The following is an 18818-nucleotide window of genomic DNA, read 5'->3' as shown; positions in this document are numbered from 1 at the left end:
GCTCACCAACAGAGGTGCAGGCTGCCTCCCAGGAGATAGTTCTGGCTAGGGACTCAGGTGGCGTTTTGGTTTCTGCCCCAGAAAATGTCAATGAGGTGTTTGAGACCTTTTACCATGAGCTACACAAGTCTGAACCTCCAGTGGAGGATTCGGCAATGTTACAATTTTGGATGGGTTGATATTTCTGGAGGTGGAACGTTAAGAAGGCAGGGGCTGGAGGCGTCGATTGGACAGGAGGAGATCTTGAACTGTATTTGTTTTTTTTGTTTTTTTTTATAAATTTAGATTACCCAATTATTTTTTCCAATTAAGGGGCAATTTAGCGTGGCCAATCCACCTACTCTGCACATTTTTGGTTTGTGGGGGCGAAACCCACGCAGACACGGGGAGAACGTGCAAACTCCACACGGACAGTGACCCAGAGCCGTGATCGAACCTGGGACCTCAGCGCCGTGAGGCGGTTGTGCTAACCACTAGGCCACCGTGCTGCCCTGAACTGTATTTGTTTAATGCAAACGGGAAAAGCATTGGGTCCAGATGGATTCCCAGTCGAATTTTATAAACAGTTTGCTGGTCTGTTGGATATGTTCAACAATTCTCTGTCCCAGGAATATTGCCAGCCATGCTTGATCTTGAAAAAGGACAAGGACCCCATGGAGTGTGGGTCTTACCGACCTATTTCCCTGTTAAATGCTTATGCTAATTTCTTGACTCAGGTGCTGGTAACTTGTTTGGAGCTCTACTTGCTGGCGATGACTTCAGAGGAGCAGACAGAATTTGTTACGGGCAGACCAACATTAGGAGACTCTTGAATGCGGCGCTGTCACCCTCCTCAGCAGCCGAGCCAGTGGTGATTATTTTGATGGACACGCATAAAGTGTTTGATCGGGTTGAGTGGAAATATTTGAGATTGTGAGGTGATTTGGTTTTGGGCCAAAATTTTGTATAGGGCCCCCACTGCGATCATCCGTACCAGTGCCCTGAGCTTGGTGTATTTTCAACATAACATGGGTACGAGGCAGGGGTGTTCACTATCCCAGTTGTTGCTTGCCTTACCAATTGAGACGCTGACTATTGTGCTGAGATGTCTTCTAAGTGGAGGGGGATAGGGCGGGGATGGAGAGAGCATTGGATGTCCCTAAATGCAAATGTTATATATTACAGACCCTCTCTCCAATGTGGTGGGAGATAATGGAGCTGCTGAGGAAGTCTGGTTCCTTTTCAGGGTATAAGCTAAACCTGGCAAGAGTGAATTTTTCCAGCGACCTCCCTGCCCTCCCAAGGGAGGGGCGCTGATCTGGGGAGGCTTCAGTTTCATCCGGCCAGGATCAGTTTCTGGTATCTGGGAATTCGGGTGGCTCATGAATGGGCCTTTGGACAAAATGGCTTCAAGCACTATTAATTAACATTAATTAAATGAATTGCTTATCTGCACCATGCTATCCAACAAAGTTGCATTATGTGAAGTCAAAATTATTTAAGATATATTGTACAAAAGAGTCTTACCATCACGGAGTTGTTCCATATCGTCATCAAACATAGCTTCTTTGAGGGCTGTTTTGTCAAACACATTGATTGTATCTGAATAATTATATGGATTGTAATCTCTAGCCCGAGGTCCAGAGAAAGAGCGTGGTGGCGGAGTGTTAAGTAAAGATGTTTTGTTGTCAAGAGCAGTCCTTCCTCCTTCCATAGTTTCACCTCCTCCACGAATGTCAGAGGATGGTGCAGCAATTCCTCCATCCCTTGATACCTTCAACAAAATGGTATGGAAAGAATTTTTTAAAACAAAAAGACAATTTAACACTTCATAAAAGTACAGCTCTCAAAGAGCAAGATAATAATCAGATTATCTCCCACACTCTTCAGATTGCTTGATGGGGAAGAACAAAGTATCCAGCTCATGTCAACTCCTCAGTCTTCCAAAATTTTGCTTTTCAATTAATTTAAAATCAAAACAAGCAGATTCATTAGAAAGTGTTTGACGCTAGTGTTAATTTTGATTTGATTTATTATTGTCACATGTATTAGTGTACAGTGAAAAGTATTGTTTCTTGCGTGCTGTACGAACAATGCATACCGTACATAAGGAGGGAAGGAGTGACTGCAGAATAATGTTACAGTTATAGCAAGGTGTAGAGAAAAGATCAACGTAATACGAGGTAGGTCCATTCAAAAGTATGATGGCAGGAGGGAAGAAGCTGTTCTTGAGTCGGTTGGTACGTGACCTCAAACTTTGGTATCTTTTTCCTGACAGAAGGAGGTGGAAAAGAGTATGTTCGGGGTGCGTGGGGTCCTTAATTATGCTGGCTGCCTTTCTGAGGCAACGGGAATTATAGATAGAGTCAATGGATGGGAGGTTGGTTGCGTGATGGACTGGGCTACATTCACGACCTTTTGCAGTTTCCTGCAGTCTTGGTAGAACAGGCTCCATACCAAGCTGTGATACAACCAGAAAGAATGCTTTCTATGGTGCATCTGTAGAAGTTGGTGAGGGTCGTAGGTGACATGCCAAAATTTCCTCAGTCTTCTGAGAAAGTAGAGTCGTTGGTGGGCTTTCTTAACTATAGTGTCAAACAAAGAACAAAGAAAAGTACAGCACAGAACAGGCCCTTCGGCCCTCCATGCCCGTGCCAACCATGCTACCCGACTAAACTACAATCTTCTACACTTCCTGGGTCCGTATCCCTCTATTCCCATCCTATTCACGTATTTATCAAGATGCCCCTTAAATGTCACTATCGTCCCCTGCTTCCACCACCTCCTCCCGGCAGCAAGTTCCAGGCACCCACTACCCTCTGTGTAAAAAACTTGCCTCGTACATCTCCTCTAAACCTTGCCCCTCGCACCTTAAACCTATGCCCCCTAGTAATTGACCCCTCTACACTGGGGAAAAGCCTCTGACGATCCACTCTGTCTACGCCCCTCATAATTTTGTAGACCTCTATCAGGTCGCCCCTCAACCTCCGTCGTTCCAGTGAGAACAAACCGAGTTTATTCAACCGCTCCTCATAGCTAATGCCCTCCATACCAGGCAACATCCTGGTAAATCTCTTCTGCACCCTCTCTAAAGCCTCCGCATCCTTCTGGTACTGTGGCGACCAGAATTGAACACTATACTCCAAGTGTGGCCTAACTAAGGTTCTATACAGCTGCAACATGACTTGCCAATTCTTATACTCAATGCCCCGGCCAATGAAGGCAAGCATGCCGTCTGCCTTTTTGACTACCTTCTCCACCTGTGTTGCCCCTTTCAGTGACCTGTGGACCTGTACACCTAGATCTCTCTGACTTTCAATACTCGAGGGTTCTACCATTCACTGTATATTCCCTACCTGCATTAGACCTTCCAAAATGCATTACCTCACATTTGTCTGGATTAAACTCATCGGCCATCTCTCCACCCAAGTCTCCAAACGATCTAAGTCCTGCTGTACCATCTGACAGTCCTCATCACTATCCGCAATTCCACCAACCTTTGTGGCGTCCGCAAACTTACTAATCCGACCAGTTACATTTTCCTCCAAATCATTTATATATACTACGAACAGCAAAGGTCCCAGCACTGATCCCTGCGGAACACCACTAGTCACAGCACTCCAATCAGAAATGCACCCTTCCATTGCTGCTACTCTGCCTTCTATGACCTAGCCAGTTCTGTCTCCAGAACTCTCCCATTTTCTCTAGATCCATACATGGATTCCCTCAAATATCCTTGAATGGACCAACCCTTTCTCTGGCTACCCTCTTGCTCTTTACATATCTATAAAACGCCATTTGGATTTTCTTTAATCCTGTTCGCCAATGACATTTCATGACCCTTTAGCCTTTCTAACTCCTACCTTAAGTTCCTTCCTACTTCATCTGTCCTAAGCCTTTTGCACCTTACGAATGCTTCCTTTTTCTTTTTGACAAGGTTCATAATATTCCTCGTTATCCAGGGTTGCCTATACTTGCCACCTTTATCTTTTGTCCTCACAGGTACATGCCGGTCCTGAATTCTAATCAACTGACATTTGAAAGCCTCTCACATTACAGGGGGATTGAGTTTAAGAGCCACGAGGTTTTGCTGCAGCTTTATAAAACCCTAGTTCGACCACACTTGGAATATTGTGTCCAGTTCTGGTCGCCTCATTATAGGAAGGATGTGGATGCTTTGGAGAGGGTACAGAGGAGATTTACCAGGATGCTGCCTGGATTGGAGGGCATGTCTTATGAAGAAAGGTTGCGGGAGCTAGGGCTTTTCTCACTGGAGAAGAAGGCAGAGAGGTGACTTGATAGAGGTGTACAAGGTGATGAGAGGCATGGATGGAGTGGATAGCTAGAGACTTTTCCCCAGGGTGGAAATGGCTGTCACGAGGGGACATAATTTTAAGGTGATTGGAGGAAGGTATAGGGGAGATGTCAGAGGTAGGTTCTTTACACAGAGTGGAGGATGCATGGAATGCACTGCCAGCAGAGGTGGTGGAGTCAAGAGTCATTAGGGACATTTAAGCGACTCTTAAGACAGGCACATGGACAGTAGTAAATTAAAGGGGTGTAGGTTCGGTTGATCTTAGATTAGGATAAATGGTCGGCACAACATCGTGGGCTGAAGGGCCTGTATTGTGCTGTATTGTTCTATGCCGGATGTTGATTTTCCATCAAACAGCCTTGCCCAGTCAACACTCTCCAGATCCTGTCTAATGTTGTTGTAATTAGCCTTCCCCCACTCTAATACCTTCACCTGAGGACCACTCTTGTCCTTTACCACAAGCAGATTAAAAATTACAGAATTATGATCACTGTTCCCAAAGTAACCTCTGGCTGAAACTTCGATCATCTGGCCGGCTCATTTCCAGCACCAGGTCTAATATGGTCCCTTCCCGAGTGGGCTATTTACGTATTGCTTCACGAAACCCTCCTGGATGCTCCTTACAAATTCTGCTCCATCCATGCCTCTAGCAGTAAGTGTGCCCCAGTCATATAGGGAAAGTTAAATCACCAACCACGACAACCCTGTTGATTATGCATCTTTTCCAAGATCTGTCTGCATATCTACTCCTCTATCTCCCGCTGGCTGTTAGGGGTCCTGTAGTAAACCCCCAACATTGTGACAGCGCCCTTCCTATGGCTGAACTTTACCCATATTTGCCTCGCTGCCTGAACCCTCCAAGGTGTCCTCCCTCAGCACAGTTGAGATATTTTTCCTTAACCAATAATACATCTCCCCCACCCCTTTTGCATCCCCCTCTATCTTGCCTGAAGCATCTAAATCCTGGATATTTAGTTGCCAATCCTGTCCCTCTTTCAGATCAAGTTTCTGTAATGGCCTCAATCATAATTGCACATAGTAATCCAGTTCTAAGTTCATTTATCTTACCTGAAATGCTCCTCGCATTGAAACTAATGCACTTCAGCCCACCAGTTCTGCTGCGTTGACCAACCACACCCTGCCTGCTCTTCCTCTTAATCTTACTGGCCTTAGACTGTAGCTGTCCCTTAGTTATTTCTCCCGCTGACCTACTGCTCTGGTTCCCACTCCCCCGCCATACTAGGCAGTTCAATCTGTCTCTCTGCCTTCCACTTTACTGCTTACCAGCTTTTGTTTCTGTCCCCTCTTTACTACCCTCTGACTCCCTGCATTAATTCCCATCCCCATGCCACATTAGTTTAAACCCTCCCCAACAGCGCTTGCAACCCCCCCCCCCCCCCCCCATGCCACATTAGGTTAAACACCCCCCCCCCCCCCCCCCCCCCCCCCCGGAGGACATTGGTTCCAGTCCTGCCCAGGTGTTGACAATCCGATTTGTAATGGCCCACCTCTCCCAGAACTGGTTCCAATGTCGCAAAAATCTGAATCCCTCCCTCCTGCACCATCTCTCAAGCCACGCATTCATCCTATCTATCTTGTGTTTCCTACTCTGGCTAGCACTGGTAGTAAACCCGAGATTACTACATTTGAGGTCCTACTTTTAGTTTATTCTCCTAACTCCCCAAATTCAGCATGTCAGACCTCATCCCATTTTAAACCAAATACATTGGTGCCCTTATGCACCAAGACAAGCTGGCTGATCACCATCCGCCTTTAGAAGGTCCTGCAGCCGCTCTGAGACATCATCAGTTTCAAACAATACCATTTAATTACTAACTGCTGCCAGTTTGTATCAATGGTTATCTTCAGGAGATATTCAAAGAAACTATGCTAAATGTCCCTCATTTTGTACTAGCTTAAAAATGGAAAATAATGCTCAATGTGGAGATCGAACGTCACTTCTTTCACAGTTGAAAAATCATTGGCACTTCATCAAAAAACATAGCGGCACATTAGTGCAACAAAATATGCTTTCATTGAAATTATATTTCAATATACAGATCTCACCAAAGGGGCACTGCGCATAAATCACTATTTGCGTGTTAGGACACCATAAAACTGAAAGTCTCTGGTTTCTGACCTAGTTGAACTTAGCTGGGAATTCAACATTTTTGTTTCAACGCTGGTGGGTTAATGAAGAAGAAACTCACAATAGTGGAGTCTTACAATCCTAGTCAAACTGATGGAAAGTCTTAGGCGCAGACAAAAGGACCTAACAAAGAATCAAAAATAGTTCAAACTTAATTCCTTACAATGACCAAAAAGCCATAAATTCAACCCAATATTCACTCTCTGTCCTGCGCATGCAATTAAAACTGAAAAACAAGCTTTTACCACTATTTAACGGTGCTTCAACAAGTACTATTTGTGCCCCTGTGTTAATCAGAATAGAATCCTCATTTATGATTAAATCAATGGCCTCAAAAATTTGCTCCTCCTGACTAATAAGAACTTTGCAATACATTCCTGTCACACATAATAGAAAAAGCACACTGATGACAGGGTAAGATCAGCAAACAGGAAAGAAAAAATGATGTTAAAAGGGATATAAACATCTGCTTCCCTATACTGTGGGCCAAGGGTACTGCATTGATAAGAACACTGAAATTTCTGACTCCCAAGGTTTACAGGACACTGAGTGAAGGTATGTTCCTGTGCTGTGGCAAAAATAACCCGGATGTCATTATTCTGTCCCAGTTCTCCTACAAGGCAATTGCATGAATAACCAAGGAGTAGCTCATGTTGAATTAGGACGAGGGTACTTACACCCATCGCAGTCCTTCTTTCCGTCCCGTTTAATAGGTTCATTCAAATCCTCTTGACCTGCGGAAACTAAAGTTCTGGATAGCTTGTGTGACCCCACGGAGAGAGCTATAAATTTCTTCGGAGTTAAGATTTTCTGTGTCATAGTCCAACATGCTATAAATAAAGCAGCCAGTGAGCAATCTGTTATAATGCCCTGACAAATCTGAAGCACATTTAGAGTATATGACTAAAATACCTTCAAACATGGTAACACTGAATCATAGAATGATACAGCAACAGAAGGACACCATTCGGGCCCATTGTGCTTGTGCCGGCATGTGACACTTGCATTCAATTGCTCAGCATAATAAGAGTAATTATTCGATTACAGTAAACATGGTTCGCTGCTGATCGGTTACGCCCACCGCCAATAAAATGTTCAGCTGTGGACACATTCAAAATTGTGATGGCTCACATTCATGAAGTACAAAACTGTAATTAGTTGAAAGGAAGGATGAAGATTATTTTTTTTAAATGGCAATGAATTACAGCAAACAAAGTTATAGCCACTCAAAACATACACCATGCTAAAGCCCAAAACAAGAGCGCCTGATGAGGACAAGGCATTTTGAATAGACGTGGATAGGGGGTAGTTACCTGGGGAGTAAGAACGCCGGAAGTTCTTGTGGGTAGGAACTGTGGGGATGGAGTGAGGTGAGAAGGGGTGGGGGGATGCTTTGACAGCCCATCTGCACTCCACCCCAGAATCGACTGCAGGCACAGTGTGGTCAGGAAGAGAAGAGAGAGAAAGAACGAGAAAGGCAAAAAAGAGAAAGAAAACCATATTCCGAGTGGCTTTTGGTCATGCTTTACTGAAGAAAAATTTCAGAACATAATAGAAGCAGAATAGCAAACAGAGAACACCTCATCCAAGCAAGCAGTAGCAGTGTTGATTGACTAGCCAATACTATACGAATGGTAACAGAGACTGCACACATAAATAATAAATATTCAGACTTTCGGCATGGGGTTTTTACAAACTATTTTTCCCCACCTACATAATTGGGTTTTTTAATATCAAATGATTTTCATAGCTTTGATCTCATTAATTTAATTTTTTCTCAATTGTAAACATCAGATTAAATGGCACTCAGGACTAAAGAACCCAGGATTTTTAAAAAAATAAAATATACTTTACAAGCTTTGCTGCAGTGTTGCAAACCAACACTACAGCAATTTTAGGGTATGTTAGAAAATCTTGTGCCGGGCTGAATGCAGTGTTTTGTGCCAAAATATTTCTTCACTACTCAGACTGCAGACCACAAGTCCTTTAATCATCGAAAATGGTTATAGCACGGACGGCCGCCATTTGTCCCATCTTATCTGTGCTGGCCCTTTGAAAGAGCAATTACCTGGTGCCACTCCCTTGCCCTGCAAATGTTTTTTTTTTCTCCACAGACAAATGAAACCCACCACACAGTCCACAGTCTTAAATTTCAGCTGCCAAGCGGACTTCCTGTGATGGCGGGCGGTACGCAGCCGCACACTGGAGGGCTCCCGTTCGGGAATAAAAATTTCGGGGTTTTAACGCCTTCGTCCCAGGGCAACGGAGGCTGAAAAGCTGTAAGAAGGCACAGGGAGGAGAAATATCCAAGCTTGGGAAAAAAAACGGCCGTGGAAAAGGGGGTTAATGAAAGTCCGCCGGTGAGTGGAAAAGTCAGCGTAGAAACTGTAAGGAAAGCGGAGGCTGCAGCACCAGGGGAGGCCGTATCGCTCACAGCAAAAGAAATGACCAAGGTGATGTCGCTGTGGAACTTGAAAAACAGTTCACAAAACACATGGAAGCGATGAAGGAGATGATGGGGGCTGGGTATTGAAAGTGCTGGTGGAGGAGGCAATTACCCCGGTGAAGGCGGGTGGTATCAAGCGCAGCGGTGGAGATGTGGGAGCAAGGTGAGACACTAAGGAAGTGGAAGAGGTATTATCGCAACACAGTAATCAACTCAACCTTGATGGGGAAGGAGTGCGGAAGGTGACAGAGACCAACAAGGGTCTGCGTGCCAAAAAGGAAGACCTGGAAAACAGATCCAGGCGGCAGAATCTGAGGATCGTGGGTCTGTCTGAAGGGGTGAAAGGCCCGAGGCCGACGGAGTATTTTGCCACAATGTTGGCGAAGCTATTGGGGCAGGGGGGCGATCCCTCTCGATACTAACTGGATCGGGCTCATCGGTCGTGGAGGTCTATACCAAAGGAGAGTGAGCCGCTAAGAGTAGTAACTGTGTTTCCATAGGTACAGTGTGAAGGAGAAGATCCTGTGCTGGGCAAAGCAGAGCGGGAGGTGCAGTGAGATGGAGCTGGTATACGCATATACCAGGACTTTACGGTGGAGCTGGCGAGGAGGCAGCCTGCCTTCAGCCGGGTGAAGAGGGCACTGTACATCAGCAAGGTGCAGTGCGGCATAGTATATCCAGCTAAGTGAGGGTGACCTACAAATCCAAGGACTTTTATTTTGTGACGGCGGAAGCGGCCAGAGGAGTTTGCAAGGCAGAATTGAGAAATGGGATTGAAAGCGGGTCGTGTACCGATGTAGCCTCATGTAAATTTATGTTTTCACTGCGTGTTGGTGTATGTACTAAATGAGTCGACGCTATACATTTGGACAAGGGAAGAGTTGGGACTTTCATTTGTAATGATAGTTCTTTGGGGTTTGTGCGTGTATGCTGGGCTTGTTGCTAAAGGGGATTCTTTGTTTCCCTGGTACTGGGCAAGGGGAAAAGAGACCTGAGCGGGGGCCTCCACGCTGCCAGAGTAAACTGGCCACGTGAACGGGTGTGAGGTGGGGGGAGCGGCTGCTGCCATCGAAGCCTGGTAGAATAGGTTTTGGTGAGTCTAGCCGGGGTGAAAAGATGGGGGAAGGAACTGAGGTTGGGGGAGGAGTTTACAAGAGGAAGTGGAGGGGAGGAGTCTGGGAGGGAGGTGGGGGTGTGTCTACAATTCATGGTGTCATTCACGGTACTCTTTCGGGGATTGGATAGCATTGGATATTGGGGAGGGGGGGTGACTATATGTGTTAACGGTGACATGGGGCGATTCCTGATTCCTTTTTCTTTTTTTCCTCCTTGGGAGCTTTCATTTTATTTGATGTTATATTGTCAGGTGGGCCATTATTTGGGGGGTGGTGGGAGGATGGTATCGTTGTTGTTAATAAGGGGATTGACTTTGTATTCGTTACAGTTTACTGTTTGTTGGTGGGGTGGGAGTAAATTCTGAAGAAAATGTGAAAATGGAGAATAAAAATATTTTTTCAAAAAAAAATTTCAGCTCGCAATTATCCACCTAAAGGAATTTGATGAACTGCCAGGCAGGAGAACCAACTATTACTACAGTTCTGGCCACTGTGGGATTCAAATTCACTCCTCCGCATCTTAGACCGTGGGTCATGCTTCAACCAAACTGCAGAGACCACTGTCCCTTCAACCTGCCTGTTTGAACAACTGAATACTTGAACCAGGAATTGATCAGATCACAACCCATGCTTGGATAGAGACGGCATTTTGGTACATTGGATTTCATCTTTCTAGAATACCAACAGTCTTCCCGTGGCCACAACAAACTGTTTACCAGATTTGTCCAGTGTCCCATCCCATAACGAATTATAGATGAGTAAAACAAACAGTTCCCAATTATGCTCCTAAATGTATTGGGCAAATCCCTTTACCCTTCTGTTTTGTCTCAGTACTTTCCAGATTTATTTTTAAAGCTTTCCTGAGGAAGCCCCCCATTTTTTAAGTAAGATTTCAAATAGAACATAGAACAGTACAGCACAGAACAGGCCTTCGGCCCTCGATGTTGTGCCGAGCATTGTCCGAAACCAAGATCAAGTTATCCAACTCACTGTAATTCTGGTGTGCCTCCATGTGCCTATCCAATAACCGCCTGAAAGTTCCTAAAGTGTCCGACTCCACTGTCACAGCAGGCAGTCCATTCCACACCACTCTGAGTAAAGAACCTACCTCGGATGTCCCTCCTATATCTCCCACCCTGAAACTTATAGTTATGCCCCCTTGTAACAGCGACATCCACCCGAGGAAATAGTCTCTGAACGTCCACTCTATCTATCCCCCTCATCATCTTATAAACCTATTAAGTCACCGCTCATCCTCCTCCGCTCCAAAGAGAAAAGCCCTAGCTCCCTCAACTTTTCCTCATAAGACCTATCCTGCAAACCAGGCAGCATCCTGGTAAATCTCCCTTTGTACCCTTTCCAATGCTTCCACATCCTTCCTATAATGTGACCAGAACTGCACACAATACTCCAAATGTGGTCTCATCAGGGTCATGTATAGTTTCAGCATAACCCCGCGGCTCTTAAACTCAAGCCCCCTGTTAATAAACGCTAACACACTATAAGACTTCTTAACGGCTCTATCCACTTGAGTAGCAACCTTCAGAGATCTGTGGACATGAACCCCAAGATCTCTCTGTTCCTCCACAATCCTCAGGACCCTGCCATTGACCCTTTAATCCGCAATCACATTTTTTCTACCAAATGAATCACCTCGCATTTATCAGGGTTCAACTCCATCTGCCATTTTCGGCCCATTTTGCAGCCTACAACAGCCCTCCACCTCATCCACTACTCCACCAATCTTGGTGTCATCAGCAAACTTACTGACCCACCCTTCAGCCCCCTCCTCAAAGTCACTGATAAAAATCACAAATAGCAGAGGACCCAGCACTGATCCCTGTGGTACACCGCTGGTAACTGGTCTCCAGTCTGAAAATTTCCATCCACCACCACCCTCTGTCTTCTATGTGATGGCCAGTTACTTATCAAATTGGCCAGATTTCCCTCTATCCCATACCTCCTTACTTTCTTCATAAGCCAGACCATGGGGAACCTTATCAAACGCCCTGCTAAAATCCATGTATACGACATCAACTGCTCTACCTTCACCTACACACTTAGTAACCTCCTCAAAGAATTCAATCAAATTGTGAGGTAAGACTGACCCTTCACGAATCCGTGTTGACTATCCCGGATTAAGCTGCATCTTTCCAAATGGTCATTAATCCTATCCTTCAGGGCCTTTTCCATTAACTTACCGACCACCGAAGAAAGACTAACTGGCTATAATTACCAGGGTCATTCCTGTTCCCTTTCTTGAACAGAGGAACAACATTCGCCACTCTCCAGTCCTCTGGCACTATCCCCGTGGACAGTGAGGACCCAAAGATCAAAGCCAAAGGCTCTGCAATCTCATCCCTTGCTCCCAAAGAATCCTTGGATATATCCCATCTGGGCCAGGGGGACTTGTCAACCCTCAGGTTTCTCAAATTGCTAATACATACTTCCTCAGAACATCTACCTCCTCCAACCTACCCGCCTGTATCACTCTCATCCTCAAAAACATGGCCCCTCTCCTTGGTGAACACTGAAGAAAAGTATTCATTCAATGCCTCTCCTATTTCTTCTGACTCCATGCACAAGTTCCCACTACTGTCCTTGACTGGCCCTACCCTCACCCTGGTCATTCTTTTATTCTCACATAAGAGTAAAAAGCCTTGGGGTTTTCCTTGATCCGACCCGCCAATGACTTCTCATTGCCCCCTCCTAGCTCTCCCAAGCCCTTTTTTTTTTTTTAGCTCATTCCTTGCTACCTTGTAACCCTCAAGTGACCCAACTGAACCTTGTTTCTCATCCTTACATACTCTTCCTTTTTCCTCTTGACAAGCCATTCAACCTCTTTTGTGAACCATGGTTCCCTCACACGGCCATTTCCTCCCTGCCTGACAGGGACATACCTATCAAGGACACGCAGTATTTGTTCCTTGAACAAGCTCCACTTTTCATTTGTGCCTTTCCCGGACAGTTTCTGTTCCCATCTAATGCTCCCCAATTCTTGCCTAATCGCATCATAATTACCCCTCCCCCAATTATAAACCTTGCCCGCTGTATGGCCCTATCCCTCTCCATTGCAATAGTGAAAGACACCGAATTGTGGTCACTATCTCCAAAGTGCTCTCCCACAAACAAATCTAACACTTGGCCTGGTTCATTATCCAGTACCAAATCCATGTGCCCCCCCCCCACCCCCCCCCACCCCCCCCCCCCCCCCCCCCGACCCCCCAGTTATCAGCCTATCCACATATTGTGTCAGGAAACCCTCTGCACACACTGTACAAAAACTGCCCCATCCGAACTGTTCGACCTATGGAGGTTCCAATCAATATTTGGAAAGTTAAAGTCACCCATGACAACTACCCTGAGACCTCCACACCTATCCATAATCTGTTTTGCAATTTCTTCCTCCACGTCTCTATTACTATTTGGGGGCCTATAGAAAACTCCTAACAATGTGACCACTCCTTTCCTATTTCTAACTTCGGCTCATATTACCTCAGTAGGCAGATCCCCTTCGAACTGCCTTTCTGCAGCCGTTAAACTATCCTTGATTAACAATGCTACTCCTCCAACTCTTTTACCACCTTCCCTACATTTACTGAAACATCTATACCCGGAACTTCCAACAACCATTCCTGTCCTTGTTCTAACCATGTCTCCATAATTTCCACAATATCGTAGTCAAAGTACCAATCCATGCTCCAAGTTCACCTACTTTATTCCAGATGCTCCTTGCATTAAAGTAGACACACTTCAACCCACCTTTCTGTCTGCCGGTACACTCCTGCGACCTTAATACCCTCCTCAGTACCTCACTACTCTCAACACTGGCTTCTGGACTACAGCTCGTTTTCCCAGCCCCCTGACAAATTAGTTTAAACCGCCCCCCCCGCCCGAAGAGCCATAGCAAATTTCCCTCCCAGGATACTGGTGCCCCACTGGTTCAGGTGCAAACTGTCCTGTCTGTACAAGTCCCCCCTTCCCCAGAATGTGCTCCAATTATCCACGTACCTGATACCCTCCCTCCTACACCATCCCTGCAGCCACGTGCTTCATCAAAGACCTTGGGCACCCCACGCAAAATTGAACTGACTAATTCATCCCATTGTTTTATCATAGAACACTGTATTCTTCAATATGCCAGGAAAACAACTCGGACTTGGCCTTAAACACATGCACAATCACCGATGCATATCATTCTTCCAATCTGAAATTAATCATCTTTTCCATTTAGAATGGATTATGCATCCAGAGTTCTCAGGATATACTTTTTCTTTAAAAAAACAAATTCTCATAAGTAGCTAACAACACCTTTTAACTTTTTGATCGACTTCACTGGCATTAAATCAGTCACATTACAAATGCCTAAATTCCAGAATCACATCTGGAATAAAATTGCTGATTCACAAACACAATCCACAAACTACCTCAGTCACATTATTTTTGTGTCCAACCTCCACCACTCCGATCTTCCCCCAATGCAAAACCAATATACCTTCTCTATTAGAACAGCACATTTGTACACTCTGGGATCTTTGGCGATGTAGACCCAGTAGTCCAAATACATGCACAATTGGTCAAGAACTTTCAGGAACATAAATGGAGTTTTAGCCTTTGTTGCAAAAGGACTGGAACATAAAAGTAGAGGTTGTTGCAATTGTATAGGGTGTTGGTGAGACCACATGTGGAGTACTGTGTCCAGTTTTGGTCTCCTTATTTGAGGAAGGATGTGGTGGCATCAGATGAGGTTCACTAGATTGATTCCAGGGATGAAAGGTTGACGTACGAGGAGCGATTGAACAGTTTGAGCTTATACTCGCCGGAGTTTAGAAGAATGAGAGGGGATCTGATCAGACGTATATTAAATACTAAGAGGGATTGATAAAGTAAAGGTAGACAAATGTTCCCCCTTCTGGGGCAATCTAGAACGAGAGGTCACAGATATAGGTCGAGAGGTGGTGGACTTAAAACTGAGATAAAGAGGAACTACTTCTCAGAGGGTGGTGAATTTGTGGAACTCGCTGCCCCATAGTGCGGTGAAGTCTGAATCATTAAATGGTTCAAGGAGATAGATTTATTTCGGATTTAAAAAAACAGGTTAAAAGGATATGGGGAACAGGCAGGGAGGTGCATTTGAGACCAGGAAGAGATGGTCAGCCATGATCTGATGAATCACAGAGCAGGCTCGAAGAGCTGAATAGCCTATTTCTGCTCCTAATACCTGTGTTTTTGGTGGAAAACTGCAGTACAAGACAGAACCATAACAAGAGTGAGGCAATTTGGTCCAGTGTGTTTCTGCCATTCTTTTCTACGGGAATCCAGACAGTCCCACTATGCTGTGCATTTTCTTGCATCATTTTTGTGCTGCCTGTTCAAGGAAGTCTTTCCCTGTACATCATTAGAACTCTTAATTTTAAAATCCTCTTGCATCTCTTGCAGCATTCTCTGATCCTGTGGAAATAGCTCCAGTATCTTGAGGCTCTCATAATTATAGCTTCCCATCTTGGACTTCATACTGGTGAATGTGTGCTATATGACCCTATGACGACAATCTCGTTCCCATAATGCATTGCCCAAAATGGTCTGTCGTCTTTCACAATGGCTTAACCAGTGGTTTGTATAAAATAATTACCCATTCACTTTTGTATTGGAGCACCCAAGTATCGCTATTCATTCACATTTTACAGGCATTTTTATTATGAGCGTAATCTCATTACTAAAATGTATTAACACAATTACTCAGAATAAATTGTATCTGCTACATATCAACCCAATCTGCAAACCTGCATCTTCCTCAAACCTTTTACAGTTCTCTTAGCTGTTTGCCCAACTCCTGCCTTTTTGTACTCAGCAGAGATTATATTCCCTTTATACCCAAATCTAAAGTATTTATGCACACACCAAGAATAAATATAATAATAATATTGACTCATCAATGACTCCTAGAATACAGCACTCCCATCTCCTCCAGTTTGAGTGACACTCATTAACTCCAATCTGTTCACTGTATGTTAAACAACTTTCTTTACATGGTGATACATTTGAGCAAATAAGTTCACTAACAAGCCTCTGAAAATCAGAATCACATCTACTGTAGTCCCTTTGTCCATCCAATAGAGTACTTCTTCAAAACGTATAAATGTGAAATATGGCATATCCAACGCACATTTTTAAATGCTTTTTTTATTTGTTCACGGATGTGACTGTTGCTGGTTATGCCAGTAACTATGGCACATCAACTAATTTCCCTCGAGAAGATGGTGAGTGTCTTTCTCAATGCGGTTCACATGGTGTAGGTCAGGGGTGGGCAAACTACGGCCCGCGGGGCCGCATGCGGCCCGACAAAGGTTTTTATGCGGCCCGCCAATGAGGTGCTCGGAATCATAACCGGCATTTTTGAAAAGCCGCCGGGGAAAAGCCGCTGAAGTAAATGCGCTTATTCAATATGCGCATTTACTTCAGCGGCTTTTCCCCGGCGGCTTTTCAAAAATGCCGGTTAAGATTCCGGGCACCTCATTGGCGGGCCGCATAAAAACGCGCGTAGTGGAGTGGATGAGTGGGGCTGTCACACTGGTCGGTTTAGTTGGGTGTGCGACCAATAGGAGTCCAGGTTACAAACAAGCCTTATTATTGTTTGTAACCTGGACTCCTATTGGTCGCACACCCAACTAAACCGACCAATAAGGCAGCCCCACTCATCCACCCCACTACGCGCGTTTTTATCGTTGACTGGCCAGGTGTGCTTCTGTCAGTGTTAAGGATCAGCACAAGCAACTTGACACCTGATTTCAACAAACTGGTAAATGACTGCAGTCACATGCATCATTCTCATTGACATTGTTCTGTTACTTACTGAGTTACTTTGTTTTATTCAAATAAATGTGCTTTTTTTTTTAAAAAGACCTTTTATTTTGGCTATTTAAAATATTAATTATTTTACTTAATATACTATGCGGCCCTTTAAAATTGTGAATTTCTGAATGTGGCCCTTGCACGGAAAAGTTTGCCCACCCCTGGTGTAGGTACAACCCAGGTTAGAAGGGAGTTGAAGAATTTTAACCCAACAACATACTTTTAAGTAAGGATGGTATGTGGCTTCGCAGGGAGTGGTGTTACCAAGCACCTGCTGCCCTCATCATTCTAGGTGATAGAAATTATGGCTTTGGAGGATGCTGTTGAAGGAGCCATGGTGAGTTGTTGATCTATTTTGCAGATGGTACACCCTGCTAGTGGTTTGTGGTGGATGGGGTGTCACTCAAGCAAGCTGCATTGTCCTGCATGGCGTTGAGCTTCTTGTTATGTTGCTGGAGCTGAACTCATCCAAGTGAGTGGAGAGTATTCACTCCTGACCTGTGCCTTGAAGATGTTGGACAGGCTTTGAAGAGTCACTTGTCACAGTGAGGTGAGTTACTTGTCATAGAATGCCAAACCTCTGACCTACTCTTGTACCCACCGTATTTATATGGCAATTCCAGTTCAGTTTCTGTTTGATGGTGACCACCTACACCGCCCACACCCCGAGGATGCTGAAAGATGGTGTTTCAGCTATGGTAGTGTTACTGAGTGTTATGGCTAGATACGCTTGCTTTGGAGATGGTCATTGCCAAGTACTAGTGTGGCACGAATGTTACTTATCAGTCAAAGCTCATTTAATCATCACTAAGCATCCCACTGCTGACGATATGATGAGAGATGGTCATTGATGAAGTCGTTGAAGATGGTTGGGCCAGGGACACTAACCCCAAGGAACTCCTGCAGTGATTCACTAGGACGATTGACCGACAACCAAAACCATCTCAGTGGAGAGTTCTACCCTGATTCACACTGACTTTTGCTCGGGCTCCTTGATGCCACACGTGATCATATGCTGCCTTGATGTCAAGGGCAGTCATTCTGACCTCATCGCTGGAGTTCTGCTCTTTTATCCATGTTTGGATCAAAGCTGTAACGAGGCCAGGAGCCAAGTGGCTCTGGCAGAACCCAAACGGAGCATCAGTGAACAGGTTATTGCTGAGTAAATGCCACTTGATAGCACTGACCACTTGACAACCCCTTCCATCACTTTGCTGATGACGGAGAGTAGACAGATTGGGTGCGATTTTGCCAGGTTGGATTTATCCTGCTTTTTTGTGGACAGTGCATACTTGGGCAACTGTCTGCATTATTGAGTAGATGCCAGTGCTGTAGCTGTACTGGAGCAGCTTGATTATGGCCATGGATATTTCTGGAGTATAATGCTTCAGTACTATTGCCAGAATGCTGTCAGGGCCCATAGCCATTGTAGTATCCAATGTTTATTTTCTGACATCATGCGGAGTGAATCGAATTGAATGAATATTGGCTTCAGTAATGCTGGGCACCTCAAGAGGAGGCTGACATGGATCACTTCCTCAGTACTTCCGGCTGAAGATTAGCGCAAATATGGATTCCAAGAGTTTGTTCACAACTGACAATAGACTAATCGATCTAGTTATTCAATTTATCCTCCCATTATTAGACCAGGCTGCTAAATTCTCAACTCTCAAATTCAATACAACGATTTTCACGTTTAAAGTAGCTTGATAAATTAAGCCAGATCGCTGGCCATCTCCTTTCCAGCTTTTTTCAAAAGACGAAAATAAATATTGCTGGGGACATGAATTCTCCATCTTACTGGTCTGAACGCCCACAATTTGATTTTGTGGAAGAGTGGAAAAAAAATTAGTTTCCTCTGAAATTATTACTGATTCAACACGAGGCAAGGAATGGGGAAAAAATGCCCACATATGCTGTCCACTGTTACCAAAACTGTAAATTGCATATACCCTCAAGGAA

At 44.7% G+C, this 18818-nt stretch overlaps 1 protein-coding gene across 1 annotated transcript in view; it reads right to left on the bottom strand.

Annotated features, from left to right (window-relative positions):
• clasp1a (cytoplasmic linker associated protein 1a) overlaps positions 1 to 18818 on the bottom strand; it is a 357689-nt gene that overhangs the window by 45349 nt on the left and 293522 nt on the right. The window contains 3 exon segments of the mRNA XM_038790034.1: positions 1507 to 1745; positions 7123 to 7178; positions 7180 to 7273. Of these exon segments, the coding sequence (XP_038645962.1) occupies positions 1507 to 1745; positions 7123 to 7178; positions 7180 to 7273 (389 nt within the window).

Source organism: Scyliorhinus canicula, chromosome 2 (assembly GCF_902713615.1).
Source record: "Scyliorhinus canicula chromosome 2, sScyCan1.1, whole genome shotgun sequence".
In the NCBI taxonomy this organism is placed as follows: Eukaryota; Metazoa; Chordata; class Chondrichthyes; order Carcharhiniformes; family Scyliorhinidae; genus Scyliorhinus; species Scyliorhinus canicula.
This window is presented reverse-complemented; position numbering and strand designations above follow the sequence as displayed.